This window comes from Tamandua tetradactyla, chromosome 6 (assembly GCF_023851605.1).
Source record: "Tamandua tetradactyla isolate mTamTet1 chromosome 6, mTamTet1.pri, whole genome shotgun sequence".
NCBI classification, from domain to species: Eukaryota; Metazoa; Chordata; class Mammalia; order Pilosa; family Myrmecophagidae; genus Tamandua; species Tamandua tetradactyla.
This window is the reverse complement of record NC_135332.1, coordinates 168,377,448-168,401,743: the sequence shown is the minus strand read 5'-3', so window position 1 is coordinate 168,401,743 and position 24,296 is coordinate 168,377,448. Positions and strand designations below refer to the sequence as shown.

Below are 24,296 nucleotides of genomic sequence, written 5' to 3'. Positions count from 1 at the left end.
AATTCAATTAATATTGTTCATTTGAATTTTGTTAAAGTTTAGTTTATAAATTTCTAAGTTTGTTTTGGTTTTAGAGTTTTGTAAAAACAATAAAGCATAAAGAATTTAAGGTTATATGTACTTTTATTTAGTGTCACTATAATGCAAAATTTAAATTAACACTGGAGACCTATATGTTTTTTCCCTTTGAAAGAGACCCACATTTACTCAAATTCAAAAGCCCTGATAAAAAAAGAAAATAATCGGTTCAAAGAAACAATCTTTATTTATTGGCTCATAACAATTTGACTATATTTCTGACAGCTCTCTTCTATGTCACTGATGGATTTATTATTTAAACCCTATCCCAGATAGTTTTAATTAAATAATGGTTTTGATCAAAATCAAATTTTTAAATTCCAGTAAATTTTTCTACAAAATTTAATAAAAGAGGCATTTTTAGCCCCCCCCCCCCTTTTTTTTTGCAAAAGCAACACTGCAATGCTTTAAAATTAGGAGCTACCCTACCAGTTCAGTCACATTCATCATTTTACAAATGCCAACTGAATCTCAAAGAAATGAATGGCTGGCCCAAGAGTTCTCTTTCACCCAATGTCCCTCTCACTCTAGGTCTACCACCACTACCATCACAGCTAAAATTCTGGGGGCTCTTTCTATGTTAAACACAATGATAAACACTTCATGTAGATTATCCATCTCAGTCAACCTTATCAACCTTATAAAGATAGGGACTTTCATTAGCTACAGTTTACAAGTGAATACCCAAAGCTCAAGGAGGCTATTTAACTTGCCTAAGTTACTAATAAGTGGTGAAATCAAAATTTGAGCTCAGATAGTCTGTGTGAGTATATGTCTAATCCATTCTATTAATTATCTCCCACCACTACTCCTACCGCATGTTTTCCCTGCTAACTTTATCCTCTCTCATGGCTTTACTACTCTTTACTTTGTGTGCAGATGCTGACATTAAATCAAACTTTTTTTAAAACTCTCACTTGAATTTCAGGATATTTTCAATTATCTAATAGGTATCTCCACCACTTAAATGTCCCCCAAGCACTTTAAACTCAACCTGTCCCAAACACAACACATCACCTGTCCCTAAAACTAGCTTTTCCTCCTGAATTCTCTCAAACATAGAAAATTAATATTATATTATATTATAATATTATATATTATATTATATTCTCTCAATTATATTATTGAGAGAATTAATGATACCCTCCACCTTCAAGGGTCAAATAAATCAGGAATCATCCTTTCCTCTTCTGATATCCCTCTTGGACATCTGATCTATATTAAGTGTATACTTTAATATTTCTTAGGTCCATCTTTTCCTTTCAATTCCTATTACCACCTCCCTGATTGAGCTGTCCTCATCTGTTATGTGGGCTACTGTGCAGGATCCTAACTGGTGCTCTTGTTTCAGTTATCTCTTTCATCCCCTATCCAATCTTAACACAGTCCCCACATGGATATTCCTGAAACAAAACTGACCACATTATTCCTGACAGGTACCATAACACCTATGGGTTAAAGTCTAAGTTCAATAGCAGGACATACAAGGTACAGGATGTGAAGCATCTCCCCACTTCACCAGACTCATCTTTGACCACAATTCCACCACACTCCAACTCACTCCCAAAATACCAAACAGCATGGAAATCCCAGAACATGTTCAAATTCCTACTCATTTATTCAACACGCACTCATTGAACAACTACTATAAGCTAGGAATTGTTCTAGGCAATGAGGAAGTAGCAAGGAAGGAAAAAAACATCCCTGCTCAGAGATTTATTCATGCTGACCTCTCTGTCTGGATGGTTCTCTTCTAAATTATCCTTTTATACTCAGCTTCGGTGTCCCCTTCTCAAAGAGCCTCCCCTAGTCCTCCCCTCTTGCCCCAAGGCTGGATTGGGTACATCTCTTTAGTATTTTCACTGTATATAATTATATCTCAGCACTTAATAAAAACTGAAACTGACCACTTATGCAGCTTTTCCTACCAGACTCAAGTTCCTTGAAGATAGGGACTATGTCTTATTTCTGTATCCACATTAATCAGGACAGAACATGGCACATTCAATGGTAAGATGAATGGATTAACACAATGTTTACAAGAACCCATTATGGCCCAGAAAGTCTACTGTGCGTTTCACATGTACTTTCTCACTTCATTCTCTTAACAACCCTATGAATATAAATTGCTTACCTCATCATTAGTTCTACTATTATTACTTTGTGCTGTTATTATACAGTAGATACTGCCATCTCCATGCTACAGATGGAAAAACTAAGTATAAAAGAAGTATCTGGAGGGTGGGCTACAGTGGGTCAGCAGGCAAAGTTCTCACCTGCCATGCTGGAGACCCGGGTTCGATTCCTGGTGCCTGCCCACACGAAAAAAAAAAAAGAAAAAAGAAATATCTGGAAAAGGTCATACCGCCCAATAAGCAAATGCTCGACCTCATTAGTCATCAGGGAAATGGAAATCAAAATCATTAATGAAATATCACTTCACACCTACTAAGATGGCTAGAATCAAAAAGACAGATTACAAGTGTTGGTAAGGAAGTGGGAAAATTGGAATGCTCATTTACTGCTGGTAGGAATGTAAAATGAGGAGGAAATTTGGAAAACAGTCTAGCAGTTCCTCAACAGTTAAAACATAGAGTTACCATATAACTCAGCAATTCTACTTTCAGGTATACACCCCAGAGAAATGAATACATATATATGTCCACATAAAAACCTATACACAAATAACTGAGGAACAGAAGGGGGAACTGTAATGTATACGAACAGTGGTCTACTGAGTTTGAGTGGCCGCAAGAAGGAATGAAGTTGTGAGGCACGCAACTAGGTAGGTATGTTAAATGAAATGTCACAAACAAAAAGACAAATATTATTGTGCCTCACTCATATGGACTAACTACAATATAAAAATTTGGTGAACTGAAATCAAGAACACAGGTTATCAGGTTGGGGACTATTGTGAAGGGTCCTGGAATGTAAGCTCTTACAGCAGTCACATATATTCAAGAATTTTAACTGTTCTTTCTAAATTCTGAGATACTAAGCTGTTTGTTTATAACCAGGTCATTCCCAGAAACTTCAGGTAGTTACGTGACACCTGAGACTCAGAGTTAGAGCTCTGAAGCTATGAAAGTTTAACAGTACTTCGTACAAGAACTGTTTAAAAAGTTGAAAAAGTTATCAGACTTAGAGTAGAGATATGAATGAAGGTGATCTGGATAGGACTAAGGTAAATCAGATACAGGGTAAAGATAATATGGTCTATATTTTAAAACTTCAACTTCTGTGTGAGACCAAAGGGAGAGATGTTTATTTGGTGCAAAATTTATATTTTGGGTAGCACATTTCCTAATTTAATTTGTATGGTCAATTTACTTGAACACCATAAGCACATGGCGTCATGAGATCTTCAGGTTGGTTTTTCCAGGTTAGTGTAATGCCCCAATATATCCCAGAGTACTTTGGGAAGTAAAAAACAAAGTATTTGTCAAAGTCCTCTTGGAGGACTGGGGAGAAAAGAGGAAATATTCAACCTCCCTGTGTTAGTTAGATTCAGTTGTCAACTTGGCCAGGTGAGCATACCTAGTTTTGTTGCTGCGGACATAAGCCAATGGTACGTGAACCTCATCTGTTGCTAATTACATCTGCAGTTGGCTAGGAGGCGTGCCTGCTGCAACGAAGGACGTTTGACTTAATTGGCTGGTGCTTAAATGAGAGAACGCAACAGCACAGCCCAAGCAGCTTGGCATTCCTCATCTCAGCACTCGCAGCTCAGCCCAGGCCTTTGGAGATGCAGAAAGAAGTCACCCCGGGGAAAGTTGCTGGAACCCAGGGGCCTAGAGAGAAGACCAGCAGAGACCATCCTGTGCCTTCCACATAAGAAAGAACCTCAGTGGAACGTTAGCTGCCTTTCGAAGAACTAACAAAATAAATCCCCTTTTATTAAAAGCCAATCCGTTCCTGGTGCACTGCATTCCAGCAGATAGCAAACTAGGACACTCGCCATTAGGAGAATTTCTGATATTTTCACAGGCAGTAGGAACAACCAAATCAATAAGTCAAGCACTCAATCTTGGGGTTTGCCCCTATGAAACTTATTCCTGCAAAAGACAGACTAAGCCTACTTAAAATTAAGCCTAAGAGTTACCCCCAGAGAACCTCTTTTGTTGCTCAGATGTGGCCTTTCTCTCAAAGTCAACCCAACAGGTGAACTTACTGCCCACCCCCCCTCCAAAAAGTGGGACATGATTCCCAGGGGTATAAATCTCCCTGGCAACATGGGACAGAAATCCCAGGATGAGATGGGACCCAGCATTAAAGAATTGAGAAAGCCTTCTTGACAAAAGGGGGAAGAGCAAAATGAAAATAAAGTTTCAGTGGCTGAGGGATTTCAAACAGAGTAGAATGGTTATCCTGGAGGTTATTCTTATGCATTATATACCTATCTCTTTTTAGTTTATGGTGTATTGGAGTGGCTGGAGGGAACTACCTAAAACTGTTGAGCTGTGTTCCAGTAGCCTTGATTCTTGAAGACAAATGTACAAAGATACAACTTTTAAATGTGACTGGATAATTGTGAAAACCTTGTGTCTGATGCTCCTTTTATCCACGGTATAGACAAATGAGTAAAAAATATGGGTAACAAATAAATAAAACTGGGGGGACAAAGGCTAAAATAAATTGGGGAGATGGAAATACTAGTGATGAATGAGAGGGAGGGGTAAGGGAAATGGTACTATCAGTTCTTCCATTTTTCCCTTTATTTCTTTTTCTGGAGTGATGTAAATGTTCTAAAAAATTATCATGGTGATGAATACACAACTATATGATGACACTGTGAGCCACTGACTGTACACCATGTATGAACCATACACTTGCAAAGATGTATCAATAAAAACATAAAAAAAACCTTGTAAACAAATGTTTATAGCAACATTTCAGACCAACTTCAAAGTCCATGTTGTTTCTAATATCCCACACTGCTAAATTCCACATCTCTGATTCCCTATGTTTCAGTGTTACAAGTTTCAAATTACTGAAGTCTGACTGCAATTCAAAAGAAAACTAAACAAATAATGATCTTAAAAATAAGATGCAAAATTGATTGTTTCAAATAAAGTAACTATACCTGAATTAGAACTGCAGAATGTGTTAGGGCATCGTTCAACATTGTGAGCACGTTTGAAGTAGGAACTACCCCAGGATCATGACCCCAAGACGTTATTAGTAATCGATCATAACCCTGTGGGAAAGAAATGAGTAAGACATAAAATGGCATTTAGCAATAATTAAGAAACATGTCTATCATATTGCTATCCAATTTCTACCCTCTTTGAAAATAATCAAAAATTCACACAACACACCTGGAATATATCTGGTAGTTTTCGAAGTCTTGTGCCTTTGGACAGTAAAAGAGATGGTGGCCCGTGCCCAGTGATATGATAAATGTACAGTTTAAACCAGACAGAACTGACTTCTGGGATAGCTGGTCCAATATGCTGTAATTGTAAAACAAGTAGGGTAAAGTTGTCATACTTATCTAAAGTAGCAAAATTTGGGCCACAGTGGCTCAGCAGGCAAGAATGCTTGCCTGCCATGCCAGAGGACCCGGGTTCGATTTCCGGTGCCTGCCCATGTAAAAAAATAAATAAAATAAATAAATAAATAAAGTAGCAAAATTTCACAAAGACCAAGTAAACAGCCAATATTTAACATCAATGTTAATTTCTATAATCCTTATGAAATAAGTTTTTAACATTCTATCCAAACAGTTTCAATTTTATATTGGAATTGAGAAAACATGCCTCAGCACTGCAGTTAAGAGCATGGATTTTGCCTAAGTTTAAATCTTGGCTCCATCACTTCAGTTATATTATCTTAAAAAAGGTTACTTAACCTCTTGGTGCCTCATTCTGTTCATCTGTAAAATGGCAATATAATATGTACCTCATAAAGACATTTTAAGGTTTCTCAAAAAGGCGTAAAATAGTACCTGGTACAGAATAAATTCTATTATGAAAATGTTAGCTATTATTATCCTTAATCCCATGCAATTTTTCACAAACGGGACCACCTATCCATCCATCTTACCATTCATTAAGACACTGAACAAATTCCTACAATGCCTAAGGTTCGGTTAGAGATTAGGAGGCAGTGTGGGGGGGGGATAGGGAAACACACACACATCATATAAAAGGTTGGTAAATACAAATGTACAACAACTCCTGTTGAAAACAGAGGACAAAAATGGGGATAGGTAGTAGGGCTGCTCATGAAAGCAGCTAGAACAGTACAGCAACAGAATCAGCCCCTAGTACAACAACCCCTTCCACTTTTCTACACTACTAAGCTGTGAACTTCTAGGAAAACAGGATGTCACACCAAAGCAGCAACATAACTAAGTCCCACTCACTGAACGTGGTACAGTTCACAACTTCCTTGCTAAGCATACAAATAAATGCAACTGATTTATTTTTAAAAACTAAAAGACCAGAAGTGATTTCACATAACTGGAAGTTCTAGCTTTCAAGCACAATCTTTTCCATTTATTTAGCATCTCAGCACCATTTCCGAGACATGTAAGTTTTCCTAATTACATTTATTTTATCCTTAAGGAAAATCCAGGCTTCCTTCCTAGAGCAGCCAAGAATATTCTTTTTAAAATATTACAATCATTATATGGATAGGTTAATTGAACACCCTAAGTACATGGAACCTTGAATAGGGCATGAGATTTTGTAGGGTTGTCCAGTGTGACATCCTGTTAAATACCAGAGTGATTTGAACAGTGAATTAAGAAATATTTGCAAAGCCCCCTTGGGGGAATGGCAAGAAAGGGGGACAATTCAATTTCTCCATTTGGAGAATTCCTAATATTCTCACAAGCAGTGGGGACAACCAAAGCAATAGGCTGAGTCTTCAATCTTGGGGTTTGTTCATATGACATTTATCCTCGCAAAAGACAGGCTAAGCCTACTTAAAATTAAGCCTAAGAGTCACCCCCAGAGAACCTCTTTTGCTACTCAGATGTGGCCTATCTCTCTCTCTCAGCCAACACAAGCAAACTCACTGCCCTTCCTCTCTATGTGGGACATGACTCCCAAGGATGTAAACCTCCCTGGAAACATGGGACAAAAATCCTAGAATGAGCTGGGACTCAGTATCAAGGGGCTGAGAAAACATTCTCGACCAAACGGGGGAAGAGAGAAATGAGACAAAATAAAATGTCAATAGCTGAGAGATTTCAAACAGAGTGAGAAGTTATCCTGGAGGTTATTTTAACAATATTACATAGATATCCCCTTTTAAGTTTAAGGTATATTAGAGAGGTTAGAGGGAAGTGCCTGAAACTGTAGAGCTGTGTTTCAATAGCCATGTTTTTTGAAGATGACTGTATAATGATATAGCTTTCTCAACGTGATTGACTGTGTGATTGTGAAAACCTTGTGTTTGATGCTCCTTTTATCTACAGTATGGACAGATGAGTAAAACATATGGTTTAAAAATAAATAAATAATAGGAGGAACAAAATATATATATATATATATACTACATTCATGAATAAAATTTTAGTCTAATGTGCCAAAAGTCACTGGAAGACACATAAATAAAATGTACCAATTAATTATACCTTAAAAATTAAACATAACTGCATCCTACAACAGCATGAAACACAAAACTGCTTTCTGAGTCAGTACTTTTAAAATGTGGGACCTATAATTTGGGGATTAACAAAATATGACTGTTAAACCACTTCTTCAAGTCACCATGAGGTAGTATGAAATTATGGTACTACTGATCTTCCACGTAGTCTTTACCTGAGGGGTACAGCTACTGATGGGCCGGATTTCATTGGTGAGAGGAGCCATGGAAACAAGCAGTGTGTAATTTTTGTTTAGAACTCTACTGCAAGTTGCAGGATCCAAACCAAGAAGGCTTTCACAGCGTAAGAGATCCAGAGGAAAACCTGAATTGTTATCAAACATAAACATAGAATGAATGACTGATAATATAAAACAAAATGTCTAAAAAAATATATACTGATAACTGCTTTGAGAGTTTACATTTTTAAAAAGTTAGCATAATTCTACTAAGAAGTGCCAAATTTCCTAGGCACTTTAAGATTTAAAGCTATTCTCTAATCTAGAAGAGTAACTGTCTCTGATGTTTGCAGGCTACCTCTTACTTTACAAAAAGTAAAGTATGTGTGCCAGTATGAAACTGTTGGGTACCCCAGAAAAGTCAAGTTCTTTATCCTATCTCAATACTGATGGGTAGGATCTCTTTAATTGTTTCCCCAGAGCTGTGACCCACCCAATTGTGGTGGGACCTTTTGATTAGGTGGGTTCCATGTACGTATCTCCACCCATTCAAGGTAAAGTTGCTTACTGGTGTCCTTTAAGAGGGAACCATTTTGGAAAAAGTGTTAGAGCTCACACAGCCAGAGATATCTAGAAATGCAGGGAAAAAACGCTCCTAGGAAAGCTGTTTGAAACTCAAAGCCAAAGGGCCAGCAGACGCCAGCCATGTGACTTCCCAACTGACAAATGTGGACCCATCAGCCTTTCTTGAACCAAGGTATATTTCTCTGGATACCTTAAGTTAGACACATTTGCAGCCTTAGAACAGTAAACTTGCAATTTAATAAATTTCCTTTTTAAAAGCCATTCCATTCCTGGTAGATTGCATTCTGGGAGCTTTAGCAAATGAAAACAATGTTTTCTTCATCTTACTTCCTCTTTCCATCTTCAACCACTCCAGGATGGGGAGCACATTGTGATAGCCTAAGTGCCATAAGAAAGCTGTGTCCTTCTCTCCCCCAACTCCCATTCTCTGCAAAGAAAGTCAAAGCCAAGTTCTGAATTTCGCATAGATGCAAGGTTCCCTCAATTAGAAATATGTGCCCTAGACTGTTGATTTATAAAGCACGAATGTGCAATATGCATGTTCAACATGCAACAGTATTTCAAGTATTCCTACTCTTAATTCCTCTTGAAAAAATACATTTTGTTAGTCTCCAAAAAGAGATAGGTAAGGTTGAAAGAAACTTTGAAGATAAAGTTAGTCCATAACCCTCGTCAAGCAAAAATACATCTAAAAATATGAAAGTACCATCAAAAGCACCTATAGAAAGAATGAGCACAGGTGGCACCCAATCTTAGTTTCCAGTATCGGTCCCCAGTAAAAGAAACCTGGCTCTGGTTTCCAGAATCAGGAAATGGCTGATTCCAGGCCTGAGACAGAATAGGTATAAGATATAAGAACTTACTGCCAGAAAGTAAGGAAGTGCTCATAAAAAATGATGTCACAAGAAGATAGGAGCCAGGTTGAAGGGGCTCCAACTGGCAAAATCTGGGACAAGTACACATAAAGATAATTAAAAGGCAGTAATGAATAATTATAAACCATTAAAAAGATAAGAACCCATACGTTCATACTGAAAATACACAAGAATATCTGGTCTGAACCCATAAATGTGGAGGGAGTCCTGAACTAGAAAAGAAATGGTTTACAACCATTGCAGTGAAAATGATTCAGGCAATAATCAATGATGGATGTTAAATCTAGGGAAGAAAACTTTGATGAGGAGGAGGATTCTTACAGTCTTAGAGTGTCTCCCCACAGATTGCTTATTAGTTGTGCAAAAAAATTCAGTAAAAACAGAGTAGAGAAATCAGATAACACATTAACTGGGTGATCAAAATTAACATCGCCAATAAGAGCCAGATGAAAATCACGTGCCTCCAGATGACAGATTCTTAGAAGGACACAACATCACTGATGTAATAATCTAGGTGGGAATTCATAGCCTGAATCTAAGAGGAGATGTCACACACCCCCAAAATGAGAAACTATCTATTTAAACAAACAGAAAAGGGACTGTGCTTTTCAGAAATACCATTGTCAAAAATGACCCCCCTCCCAAAAAAAAGGGCTATGGATTTCTTCTAGAATAACAGAAGAGACATAAATAAATTCAATATCTGATCCTAGACTACATCCTATACTAGACAAGGAAAAATGCCATAAGGATGGATATTAGGCAAATTGGCAATACTGGAGTATTACATGGTGAAGTATTGTATCAGTATTAAATTTACTAAAGTTAATGTAAGAGAATATCTCTATCTTTAAAAAATAAACTGAATAGTAAAAGGCCACGATATGGAACATGCTCCCAAATTCTGGGTAAAAAGTAATTGTACTATTTTTATTTTTGCAATTTTTTGGAATGTTTAAAATATACCCAAACAAAACATAAAAACTCAGAAGCCTGTGATTTAATGGAGAAGAGAATCCTATAGACTACTTCAGGAAGAACCTAGTGCCACACCTGAAGAAAAATGATGAAGGTAGGAGAGTGAAGCCTTGGTAGATGTGACTGTAAGACCTGTCTGGTTGGAGCAAAGAGCACAGATGCTCAGAGATGTCAGCAGGTAGCTTGGGGAAGACAGAGATGGAGAAAAAAATTCCACAAAAACTAGAGAAAATCATGTCTGATTGAGTACACTGTAGTTATAAAAGCCATACTGTTTTACTGAGAAAATGTCAAGTACAGAAAATATTTCCTGTATATAGTAAGACAGGAAAGGCTGGAAATCCAAAGAGATCAGAGTGGTTAAAACACATCTTCTAAGATTTTAGAACTGTAATTCCTCTTCTAAAAATGTGGTCTAACTTTTAAACATTTCCATTGTACTAGGTTGCCAAATTATAAACAGTGGTTTTTATGTCTAGTGTCTACTGATCATAGTGTAAAGATATCTTTCTAAAGACAAACATGAATGAAAAAATGCTTGTAAAATGTTTTTATTTTTAAAGCATCGCCTCATGCTTTTGAAAACTAACAGATTACTAAAACACTAGTCCTTTTCACATATGTATCAGAGAGGTTCTTTTCATTTCTGTAATACCGTCACAGGCTTTTGCTTTGCAGTGAACGTCAAATACTACATGATATACTCAAATTATAAACTACTAGTGACACAAAAAGAAAATTTCTACTCAAACACAATACTTAAAACAATACTACAGTTTCCTTTTTAAAAAAGAATGAGAAAAAAAACAAATAAGATAAATTAAAAAAAAAAAGAATGAGATTAAGTTACAAAATCCAGCACCTACTGAAAGCAGTTTTTCTCAACAAAGAATTAACACTGATGCCCTAAGGGCATCCTTTGTACAGAATGAATGGTTTCTTTTCTGTGCATTTAGAATGGTATTATGTATGCACCATCATTACAAAAGCTGAGAAACCTTCTCCCTCAAATCATTTTCTGTGTTCGGTGGTTCAGATAAGGAACCCTGGATTTTTACTAACAACTGCAGATTTGATTTTATGGGGAGCAGCTGTTTATCATCTAACACAGGAGTCTGACCAATTATTCTAAGTAACTAAAAGAGGAATAGTCAACTATTAAAACTACCTCAAAGATTTGAATTATAATTAACTATCTTCATACAGAATAGGTATAGGTTTACTATTTTTAATGACCTGATGGCACATAGCTATTAATAGTATAAAACAAAATTCAGACTACTAAGCAACAAATTGTTTATGAATAAATCAACAGAAGCTTAGTGTTTAAGACAAGATGATATAAGGGACAGAGCAATGAAAAAAAATCAAGAAACATGAATTCAAGTTTCAGCTCTTCCATTTACTAGCCATATGTGCTCTAATGGCTTACTAGGAAGGCAATTTAGCCAAAATAAACTTTAATTTCTTCATCTACAAAATCTGAGTTATAGCTGGCTAGTCATCAGTGCTTTCTAACAAGCTAGGATTAATGATAGGCAGGAAAATACCATAAACTTCAGGACAGCTGTAACAATATTTCAAACATTTTAACCATTCATCTCCATAAGCTGCTAAAAATCCTAGAAATCTCAGAATTCTTACATCCAAAGACATCTTCAATCCTGTGCAACTCACAATTAGATTATGTGATCTAATATTTGGCTAGCAAAAAAACAATTACTATCAACAAATGATCAGTAAGTTTGTTAGACTCTTGGCATTTACTGATCTAACATGTGATATTTATGAAGGATCTCAAAAAAAGGCCCAGCATTTAATAAATTGTACTTCTGGGAAGGTCTGACTTTGAACCACAGGCGCTAAGGTTGCAGTGCAGGAGTCAATAGGAGGGAATTTAGTCTTAAAAAACTACCAAGCATCTACATTCTTACCTAAGTAACAACTCTTATAAAGTGATAATCGAGTCCTTCCTTAATTTTTTAAATTGAGTTGAAAAGAAAGCCAGATGCTGATGAGAATGAAACGAAAATGGATATGACTAAGTAATTGATGGTTCTTAGTCAGAAAATAAAACTTTTAGATCAACAATAGAACACAAGTGAAATTACTGTATAATACTGTTGAGAATTCATGATATTCCAAGATGCCATTCTTGTAAATCTCAAGGGTGCTGAACTAACTGCTCTTACAGGGGATGTCCAAACCTGGCTGAGCATTAGAATCATCTTTTTAAAAATCCACATTCCTGGGTGCCATTCCAGACCTCAAGACCATCAAGTCCACTAAAGTTTGAGAACTCTGTCACAAACCTGAGAGTGCCACAAGGGCAACAACGACATCAGAATCCATCGTTACATTCAAACTGCCACTACTTCTTTCTTTTACTCTTTAAAAGGAGACTGTTCTACCTTATGAGAACTTTGTATTGGGGGTGTTTGAGAAGCTGTTCAAAAAAGAAAAAAAAAAAGCTCCCCACATTAAAAAAAAAGGAGACTGTTCTTTTCTGTATTTTTTTAAAGTAAAAGACTTTGAAAAGGAATTTCCTGTTTATTATTTTCATATATTGGAATCCGTTATCCTTGAAATTTTAGGCTTCCTAAATTAACTAAATTTTGACATTTGTTTACCCATTCAGAAATGATGCCTACTCTAAATATTAACACTCCAACTCTTTTTGTAGGTACTAAACAGATTAAATATTATAAAAATCAGTGGCACTGAGGAGAGGAGAAAAAGTAAAATGAGGTAAAAAAACATTTACAAGCAAAGAACTATCACAAAACAAGTCTCCAGTTATAAATTCAATACGTTAATAACACAAAATGTACTGAACAAGTGATGATTAAATAAATGAGCATGACCTGTCTAATTTCTTAGAGATTTCTTAGGATCATGTCTTAAAATTATGTGTATTTATCATACCATAATTGGGTTGGTCTGGCTGTGCAGTTTGTGCAACTAGATCTTTATTATGACGCAGAAACAGTATTGTGTTTCTCAGCGTAAGGGCATGATCAAAATATCTTTGTGCTTCTCCTTCGCCAGTGCTCTGAACCTAAACCAAGAGAAGACACATTTTGCAACACATATCATTTACATGTCATTTACTCTAATATATATAGCCACATAATATAGATATATCAAAACTTTATTAAAAATCAGTAAATCAAAAATTCGCCCAGGCCAATACTGAAATGAACATCATCTCAGTTGTGGTTTCAACTTTACTACATCTATGAAGATGAGAGAAATTACTCCAAACAGTAAAACAGTTAACAACTGAATCATGCTAAATTACAACATTATGTAAGTTATATAGGTCCCAATTTTCATTCAAACAAGGTGATTTTAAAAGTCTAAGATCCATTATTCTGTTTCATTAAGAAAAGTACTCTAATTCATAGTCATCAATTATACCTCTAATTCTAGTCACCCAACCACAATTTTGAATTTTGGTGACAAGATACACTGGAGTATGTGATTCAACCTAAGCTGCTCATCATTCCTAGATAAAGAGCTCATATTCATTTTATAAGGATTTATGAGTGCCTCCTATGCTGCTACAATCTATATAGAAGGTAAGCATAGAGTAGAAGACAAAACAGACAGAACCCCTGCCTTCACTCGCCCTACATGTTAATGCATGCACTTGTAACACTGAGTCAGTCACCTGCTAAATATGTAAAAACATACACATTCCAGAAACAACACAAAAAACAGAAAGAAGTTTACAGTCAGGCAATAACTAAATTCAGTATGTATTAAGTTAAGAAGATAAACAAATGGAGTTTAATCAAGATCAGGCATCTTTAAAAATAGCTAAGAAACCATTCTTAAAAGTTAAACTTCAGATTAAAAATATTTTTTAAGAGTGACTATGTGGTACAAAGAACTACTGATATATAAATGAGTAAAGGTGCAGAAGTGGACTTGCAATTTGCTCCATTTGATAAAAGGCTAGTTAACGTGAGAAAAATAAAAAGCAGGAAACCTCAACTTAAAATGTGTTGGAACATGGTAAAAAAATTACTGGCCAAGATGATGCACAATAAGAAATGGCATAAAAACAATGATATAAAAAGGCAAAGTATGTAAATGATCGATTAATAAGGACTTCTCAAATTTCTATGCTAATTAAAGTAAAAATGCTATGGCAAATGAGCAGCAAAAAAAATGTTATACTAGGTCCGTTTTTTAAGATACAAAGGAATTACAGAATCATCAAAAAGTGTCTAAATAACACATCACTAAACACAAAGGCACCAAAATTATTAGTCAGGGAACAGATCAGGCGCACAAACTGCATACAAAGAGGAGGAATATGACAGAAGAAACTATTAAGGGAATGAAAAACATCAATAAAAGGTAATCAAAATTTAGAGCTAAGGAAAACTAGAGCTGTACTCACAGGGAAAAAGGTGGTTAAGAGCAAATATGGCTGAAGTCTTCAAGATGCTAAAAGGGATAGTGAGAGTGTACATAAATAACTATGATACCCAGGGATATCATTCCAGATTTAAGATAAGTGGTGCAAAAACTTCAAATAAAACTGCTTAAAAGGTGATCTGAGAGTGCCACACCACACAGAAATAAAAGGTTATTCTAGAAAATTTCAATTATACAAATTATACATGAACTAAGGTTTTATATCCCATTTCTTCATAATTTTATCCAGTTATGCTAAGAGTCGATGAGGTAGACATAGCAGCACTGTAAAAGCACAGAATTCACTCATCATTCAAGATGCTTAAGTCTGAATGTCTGCACAGCATTATTAAGGAAATGAGATGGGAACAAGCAGGAATATATGAGAAATTCATCACAGCCAATGGTAAGGCCTAACTGATCTTTCATCAAGCTAGAAATGGTTGCAAACACCCTCATAATCCAGTAACATGCAAGTTAAATTCACCTTTTCTAATTCTACAAGAAAGCTGTCCAGAGACTCATCTGAGAGTTTGCCAACTTCAAACATTGTGACTGCATGACTTTTCAAGTTCTGCAATAAAGAAACCAAAAAGTAAATAAAGTTTACCTTATGCTTATTATTACACCTCTAGCTTTCCTTTTCTATACTAAGCATAACATCTTATATTTATGCTATGCTTTCCAAAGTATTTAAACTTAAGGGTAGTAGGTGAGATGAGACTGATTCTTCAAATTACAAAGAAACCCTCACTAAAAAGTTGTTAAGACTTCTCCAAGGAATATAAAACATTTTTAGAAATAAATCTAGTACTTAAAAAAAAGACATGAAAGTACCAAATTATTTTATATCTAATCTTTTTAAAACATTTTCATATTTCAAAAAGAATCTGACTTACTGGTGAAAGATTTCCCATCATTAAAAAGGCAGTAAGAGTTGAGTCAAATAGGAATGCAATACGCTTTGTATATCCTGAAGACAGACTCAAACTGTTTATACTGGCTGTGTCGGCTGAAAAATATATTATAATGTAAATCAGGTAAATGAAAATTATTCTTTGCTTATCATTTGGGATGAGAAAGTACTTCATTTCAACTTCATGTGATAGCCTGAAAGCACATAATTAAATAGAAGCAATATTACAGTCAAGAGGTCCCAGTCCTACCTGTCTCCCGCACACAGAATATTAAAAAGGGAAAAATTTAAAGGTATTCACTTTTGTAGTAAATTTCTTAAAAACCAATAATAAACCAAGACTTGATTTAATAACTGTCAAATTACCAAGACTAACTAGCCTAACCTCTTCAGAAAAAAAAATCACCCTGGAGCTCAAGTAACAGAGCTATTTGGATAGATATGGGAGAAAGTCTTTGCTGTGTTCCTCTTCTTCCCAACACTAAACCGTCCCTCATCCACTATATTTTGCCTCCCTTTATGTTTAGCCCATGCTATTTCCTTGAGCTGAAATGGCCTTTCTTCACTGACCAGCAGGCAAGTTCTTACTCATTCACAGCCTAAAGATCACCTTCTCCAGGAACAATTTCCTAACCTCTGTAAGCTATAAGGAGTCTCCTTTTCTTTGCCCCCCCCCCCAGCACCTGACACTTCTCATACATTGTATGTTTTCTGGTTAAACATCCTTCTCTCTTCCTCAGCTGTTCGTTTTTAGAAAGAAGACACCATATTTTTGCCATTTCTATACCCCTAAGGCCTAACAGTGCCCAATATATGGCTAAATACTCAAAGATTTCATACTGATTGAATGAAATCTAGAACAAAACTATAAAATGATTTGATCTGGAGAGTGAGCTCTTTATGAGTTTATATATAGATATATGCCTTATCGATAGACTGACTCTAAACTAAACAGTTACCACTAACCTGGATCTTCCTGACTATTTGTATCAGTATCAGTAGCCGATGAAGCTTCTTGTACAGGACTCCTACTTTCACCACTATCCCATGACAGGAGCATCTTTTGTGGATCTAAAGTACTCCTATTAATGAAGAACAAATTCATCTTTTAAACATCATATAAATGATCTTATAAAAACAGATGCTGAAATTAAGATAAATTATAAACAATCCATATAAATCCAGTCCTATATTCAAGCCCCAAATTGAAATTTAACCCAAATAATGCTCTGCCCACATACAGCAAGGGTCTGTAATTAAGACCCATAGATGGGTTTCAGAGTATTCAAAAATCTTTCAAAATTATATGTAAAATATTGTATTTGCTTTTGGGGGGGAAAGAGGGTTCTTAGTTCTCAATAGATTCGAAAAAAGATCTATCACACACAAAAAATTAAAAACCACTAATATATAGAGTTCACCTCAACTGACAGACTGAAAAAGTAAAATTCTGATTTTTTTTTTCAAAAAGGAACCTAGTATCTCATACTAAATAAAGAAGTTACTTTAATCTGTTTACAGATGGAACATTCCTCCATGATGAATGAAGCTGATCCAAATTTACTACTTGTCCCTTCTTATGGGCAAAGCCCAATCGGCAATACATTGAAACAGCATTCTGAAAGAAATAAAGAATATAAGAAAATTAGCATTTTAAAAGAAGACAGGTATCAGAATATTTGTAGGGGGAAAAAACACTATAACAGGCTATAATTACAGAGATTCTTAAACATTTTCATTCTATAACTAGAAAAAACAATTTTCAATAGGCCTGTTCTTTAAACATATACATATATGCACATATGACAGAGAGCTCTCTGACACTGTTCTCTCTAGATCTCTACCCCCAATAAAGGAGTTGCTGGTTTAGTTGGCCAACATCACAAGATACTGATCGACCAGGCTATCTACTGACATACACAGAAGTGTGAGTGTTCTCCTCCATTACTGATTCAGGGCCTCTCATCTTGCTCTTTTCTGTCTTTCAAGCACCCCTTTACTGTATGTACACACTCCCTCAGCAGCTAATAAGAACTTCAATGCCTCAGTTTCTCAATACCTTACCAAGACAAAACTATTATCAGCAAAATCCATTCAGAATTCATGTTATAAATAAAGAACAGTATAAAAAATAACACACCTTAACCAAGGATAAGTCTATCTCTAGGACATTCGCAAGCTGGAAAACAACAGGAAAAATTATCAGCTTACTATAGGGCTGTAAGAGACATAAATTTAATAATTAACAAGGTTTTATCTATAAATAATTGAAAGACTGAATAAACTGTGAATTGAGAACGTCCTTCTGCCCATTATCTCTAAGATGCTCAGTGCAGAATAAATGCAGGCAGTAACCAATGTAAGATTTCTGATCCTTTAATTCTGACTCATTTAGAGTAAGAAAATTCCTAGACAGAGCAACATATCTGCAATCTTTTTACTATAAAGAGCCAGATGAAAAGTTATTTAACCAAATTATAAGTTATAAACCTAAAAACTTTCAATATACATGCGCAGGAAGTAACAGGAATAAGAGCATTTGAGTGTAACAATGATCTGTGATCTCTTCCTCTATAGATTTTAAAAACATTTTGATCATATCATTAAATGATTCTACTTACTTAACATAAACCTATAATCATGAGATGAAATTCTTTCAAAAAAGAAGTTGCCAGCCATACTTACCTCTGCAACATTAGTGTGTTCATCTATTGAAACAAATATTTTATAGAGTAGAGTTTCAAAATAATCACCTTGGACTCGATTCATTACAAAACCTTCAAGAGGAGGAACTAAAATAAAATAGGCTTTTCTCAGTGATACGATTTTTTAAAATAGGAAAACATAATTAAAATACCTATTCAAAAAGAGAAACCTCTAACTTATGCACTAAATTCAGCTTTTACTTTATCTGCTCCATAGCAAGTTTTCTAAAATCCTCATAATTAAAGCCATGTACAACCATACTTACACAGAAAGGGCACTGACAGTAGAGCACAAATATGACAAATAATAATTTAATTCAACATGAAACCCTTAGGGTTAATCAGACAGACAAAATGGCTAGAAGATATGAACTTGGACAAAATAAAGTTTCAGTGACTGAGAGATTTAAAGCCAAGAGGTCATTTGGGAGGTTATTCTTATGCAGTATATAGATAGCCCTTTTCAGTTTTTGGTGTACTGGAGTTTGTGGTAGTTAGGTACAAGTATCAACTTAGCCAGGTGATAGTACCTAGCTCAGTTGCTGTGGACTTGAATCATTAGCATGTGAAACTCATCTATGGCTGATTACATCCGCAGTCAGCTAAGGGGGAGTACCCTCCACATTTAGTGATGTTTAATTTAATTAGCTGGAGGCTTAAAAGAGAGAGGTCAGAAAAGAGCTCAACACAGCACAGTCTAAGTAGCTCAGCATACCTATCTCAGCATTTGCAGCTCGGCGCAGACATTTGGAGATGCACAAAGGAATGGCCCTCGGCAATTGTTGAAACCCAGAAGCCGGGAGTGAAAACCAACAGACATCGCCCTGTGCCTTCCCACGTAAGTGACAACCTTGGGTGAAAGTTAGCTACCTTTCCTCTAAAGAATTATTAGTTTTTAACTAAATAAATCACCCTTAATCAAAAGTTAGCCCATCTCTGCTGTGTTGCATTCTGGTAGCTTTGGCAGACTAAAATAGAGTTGCTACAGGGAAATGCCCGAAACCACTAAACTAATCCAGTAACCTTGATCCTGAAGACTATATATATAGCTTTTTTGGAGTAACCATGTGGTTGTGAAAAACTTGCAACTGGCATGCCCTTTATCCAATGTTAGCACCAGATGAGTAAGAAAATAAAGACAAAAAATAAATAAATAAGTGGGGGGATTAGGGAACACGGGAAGTTTTGGGTGTTCCTGTTTATTTATTTATTTATTTTGCATGGGCAGGCACCAGGAAACGAACCTGGGTCTCCAGCATGGCAGGCAAGAACTCTGTCTGCTGAACCATCGTAGCCCGCCCTCCAGTTTATTTTTATTCTTACTTCTTCTGCAGTAATAAAAACGTTCAAAATTGACTGTGATGATGATGCACAACTATATGATGATACTATGAACCAATGATTTTGTACACTTTGGGTGACTATATGGTATGTGAATATATCTCAAAATTGCATTAAAAAATAGTACAAATGTGAGAATGATAGAGGGACAAGGCCTGGGGGCACAAATGAAATCAGAAGTAAAGATAGATGATAAAGACTGAGATGGTATAATCTAGGAATACCTACAGTGTATAATGATAGTGACTAAATGTATAAATTTAAAAATGTTTTTGCATGAGGAAGAACAAAGGAACATCAATACTGCAGGGTGTGGAAAATAGATAATTCATATTTTAAAACTTTAGTGCAAGACTAAAAAAACGTCTATTTGGTACAAAATTTATATTTTGACTAGTGCATTTCCTAATATAACCTTTGTGGACAGCTTAATTAAACACCATAGTACATGGAACCTTGAATAGGGAATGAGATTTTCTAGGTTTGTCCAGAGTGATGCCCTGATAAATCCCACAGTGATTTGAACAGTGAATAAAAAAGCATTTACAAAGTCCCCTTGGGGGAATGGCGAGAAGGGGAAAATTCAACTTCTCCAAGTGAAGAATTCTTGATATTCTCACAAGCAGTGGGGACAACCAAAGCAATAGGCTGAGCCCCCAGTCTTGAGGTTTGGTCATACAAAACTTAACCCGGCAAAGAATAGGCTAAGCCTACTTAAAATTAGGCCTAAGAGTCACCCACAAGAGAACCTCTTCTGTTGCTCAGATGTGGCCTCTCTCTCTTAGCCAACACAACAAGCAAACTCACTGCCTCTCTACATGGGACATGACTCCCAGGTGTGTGGACCTTCCTGGCAACGTGGGAAAGAAATCCTAGAATGAGCTGGACTCAGCGTCAAAGGGGTGAGAAAACCTTCTCGACCAAAAGGGGGAAGAATGAAATGAGACAAAATAAAGTGTCAATGGCTGAGAGATTCCAAACAGAGTGGCGAGGTTATCCTGGAGGTTATTCTTATTCATGATACAGATATCACCCTTTTAGTTAAGGTGTAATGGAGAGGCTGGAGGGAACTACCTGAAAATGTAGAGCTGTGTTTCAGTAGCCAAGTTTCTTGAAGGTGATTGTATAATGATACAGCTTTTGCGATGGGACTGTGTGATTGTGAAAACCTTGTGTCTGATGCTCCTTTTATCTACCTTATCAACAGACGAGTAGAACATATGGATTAAGAATACATAAATAGCTCTCTCCGCCGGACCGCCGCGCGGCGCACGCGCCCCGCAGCAGCCGAGCCCCCCGACCTCCCTACCCCCTCTCTCTCTCCGCCGGACCGCCGCGCGGCGCACGCGCCCCGCAGCAGCCGAGCCGCCCGACCTCCCTACCCCCTCTCTCTCTCCGCCGGACCGCCGCGCGGCGCACGCGCCCCGCAGCAGCCGAGCCGCCCGACCTCCCTACCCCCCTCTCTCTCTCCGCCGGACCGCCGCGCGGCGCACGCGCCCCGCAGCAGCCGAGCCGCCCGACCTCCCTACCCCCTCTCTCTCTCCGCCGGACCGCCGCGCGGCGCACGCGCCCCGCAGCAGCCGAGCCGCCCGACCTCCCTACCCCCCTCCTCCCCCTCCTGCTCCGGCTGCTCTCCAACCAACACGGTGCCCTCTTCCCCCGCCTTCACCGTGCTCCTCCGCCACCAGCCACGACAGCCTTGCCGCCCTCACCTTTCCTCCTCCAGAACAACTACTGGGGGAGTGGAGATAATACAGAGCAGCTCCCGGAGCCACGAGGGAAATCAAAGGGACAGCGTACCCCATCCTGGAACGGCTGACTATCTGGGAGAACCAGCTCCGGTGAGATCACCAAGGGGCACGGGCTTTCCTGGGTGGGACAGCAAGCGACCGGAGTCCCTCCCTTCCACCTTCCCAGGCCAGCTGGTAGAATTGGACAGGCGGTCCCCTTAGGCCGCGGCGGCTGGTGCCCCCACCACACGAGGCCCCCCGGAACAACTGAGATAGTTGGGTCGGAAATCCCCAGACTGCGGAGAACAGTGACCGGGGGATCCCTTCCAAACACGTGACTCCCCCGTCGGCTGGGAGCAGTGCACTCTCCCGGGCTGCGACAGCTGGCGCCCTCCCGCCACGCTTGGTGCCCCGGGCCGACTAGCTAATTTGGCCGGACGCTCTCCTGTGCTGCGACAGCCGGCGACCCTCCCCGCGTTTGGAACCCCGGGCCGGCTGGCATTCTTCCAAGACGCTTCGGTTGCCGAACCTCCCCTACGGCGAGAGTTTTCCAGAGTTGAGGGACCCACAGCAACTTTCGCTGGTGGAACCCACAGACAGGCGTGTGCCACGTGTGCCACCTACTGGGCAGGATAGGAAGAACAGAACCCAGAGACTGCGCAGAAAAATCTTTCAACCTGTGGGGTCGAACACCCGGGGAAATCTGACTAAATGCCCAGACGCCAGCAGAAGATAACGGATCACGCTCAGAAAATTGAACATATGGCCCAGTCAAACGAAGAAACCAATAGTTCAAATGAGATACAGGAGCTGAAACAACTAATGCTGAATATACGAACAGAAATGGAAAACCTCTTCAAAAACGAAATCGATAAATTGAGGGAGGACATGAAGAAGACATGGGCTGAACATAAAGAAGAAATAGAAAAACTGAAAAAACAAATCACAGAACTTATGGAAGTGAAAGATAAAGTAGAAAAGATGGAAAAAACAATGGATACCTACAATGACAGATTTAAAGAAACAGAAGATAGAATTAGTGATTTGGAGGATGAAACATCTGAACTCCAAAAAGAAACAGAAACTATCCGGAAAAGAATGGAAAAATTTGAACAAGGTATCAGGGAACTCAAGGACAATGTGAACCGTACAAATATACGTGTAGTGGGTATCCCAGAAGGAGAAGAGAAGGGAAAAGGAGGAGAAAAACTAATGGAAGAAATTATCACTGAAAATTTCCCAACTCTTATGAAAGACCTAAAATTACAGATCCAAGAAGTGCAGCGCACCCCAAAGAGATTAGACACAAATAGGCGTTCCCCAAGACACTTACTAGTTAGAATGTCAGAGGTCAAAGAGAAAGAGAGGATCTTGAAGGCAGCGAGAGAAAAACAATCCGTCACATACAAGGGAAACCCAATAAGACTATGTGTAGATTTCTCAGCAGAAACCATGGAAGCTAGAAGACAGTGGGATGATATATTTAAGTTACTAAAAGAGAAAAACTGCCAGCCAAGACTCCTATATCCAGCAAAATTGTCCTTCAAAAATGAGGGAGAATTTAAAACATTCTCAGACAAAAAGTCACTAAGAGAATTTGTGACCAAGAGACCAGCTTTGCAAGAAATACTAAAGGAAGCACTAGAGTCAGATACAAAAAGACAGAAGAGAGAGACATGGAGAAAAGTGTAGAAAGAAGGAAAGACAGATATGATATATATAATACCAAAGGCAAAATGGTAGAGGAAAATATTATCCAAACAGTAATAACTCTAAATGTCAATGGACTGAATTCCCCAATTAAAAGACATAGACTGGCAGAATGGATTAAAAAACAGGATCCTTCTATATGCTGTCTACAGGAAACACATCTTAGACCCAAAGATAAATATAGGTTGAAAGTGAAAGGTTGGGAAAAGATATTTCATGCAAACAACAACCAGAAAAGAGCAGGAGTGGCTATACTAATATCCAACAAATTAGACTTCAAATGTAAAACAGTTAAAAGAGACAAAGAAGGACACTATATACTAATAAAAGGAACAATTAAACAAGAAGACATAACAATCATAAATATTTACGCACCGAACCAGAATGCCCCAAAATACGTGAGGAATACACTACAAACACTGAAAAGGGAAATAGACACATATACCATAATAGTTGGAGACTTCAATTCACCACTCTCATCAATGGACAGAACATCTACACAGAGGATCAATAAAGAAATAGAGAACCTGAATATTACTATAAATGAACTTGACTTAACAGACATTTATAGGACATTACATCCCACAACAGCAGGATACACCTTTTTTTCAAGTGCTCATGGATCATTCTCAAAGATAGACCATATGCTGGGTCACAAAGCAAGTCTTAACAAATTTAAAAAGATTGAAATCATACACAACACTTTCTCGGATCATAAAGGAATGAAGTTGGAAATCAATAATAGGCGGAGTGCCAGAAAATTCATAAATACATGGAGGCTCAACAGCACACTATTAAACAACAAGTGGGTCAAAGAAGAAATTGCAAGAGAAATTAGTAAATACCTAGAGGCAAATGAAAATGAAGACACAACATATCAAAACTTATGGGACGCAGCAAAGGCAGTGCTAAGAGGGAAATTTATTGCCCTAAATGCCTTTATCAGAAAAGAAGAAAAGGCAAAAATGCAGGAATTAACTGTCCACTTGGAAGAACTGGAGAAAGAACAGCAAACTAATCCCAAAGCAAGCAAAAGGAAAGAAATAACAAAGATTAGAGCAGAAATAAATGAAATTGAAAACATGAAAACAATAGAGAAAATCAATAAGACCAGAAGTTGGTTCTACGAGAAAATCAACAAGATTGATGGGCCCTTAGCAAGATTGACAAAA

At 37.5% G+C, this 24,296-nt stretch overlaps 1 protein-coding gene across 3 annotated transcripts in view; it reads right to left on the bottom strand.

The window, feature by feature from the left end:
- Positions 1-24,296, bottom strand: part of FAM91A1 (family with sequence similarity 91 member A1) — a 54,737-nt gene that overhangs the window by 13,068 nt on the left and 17,373 nt on the right. For 2 of the 3 annotated variants that reach the window (XM_077167595.1, XM_077167598.1), the window contains 10 exons: positions 18,324-18,430; positions 17,779-17,817; positions 17,144-17,256; positions 16,605-16,720; positions 15,622-15,734; positions 15,210-15,296; positions 13,220-13,352; positions 7,854-8,002; positions 5,400-5,534; positions 5,165-5,278 (listed from right to left, as the gene is read on the bottom strand). In XM_077167595.1, coding sequence (XP_077023710.1) covers positions 5,165-5,278; positions 5,400-5,534; positions 7,854-8,002; positions 13,220-13,352; positions 15,210-15,296; positions 15,622-15,734; positions 16,605-16,720; positions 17,144-17,256; positions 17,779-17,817; positions 18,324-18,430 — 1,106 coding nt within the window. Of the gene's footprint in view, positions 1-5,164; positions 5,279-5,399; positions 5,535-7,853; positions 8,003-13,219; positions 13,353-15,209; positions 15,297-15,621; positions 15,735-16,604; positions 16,723-17,143; positions 17,257-17,778; positions 17,818-18,323; positions 18,431-24,296 lie in introns of all 3 variants that reach the window. The other variant, XM_077167597.1, reaches the window with a different exon arrangement.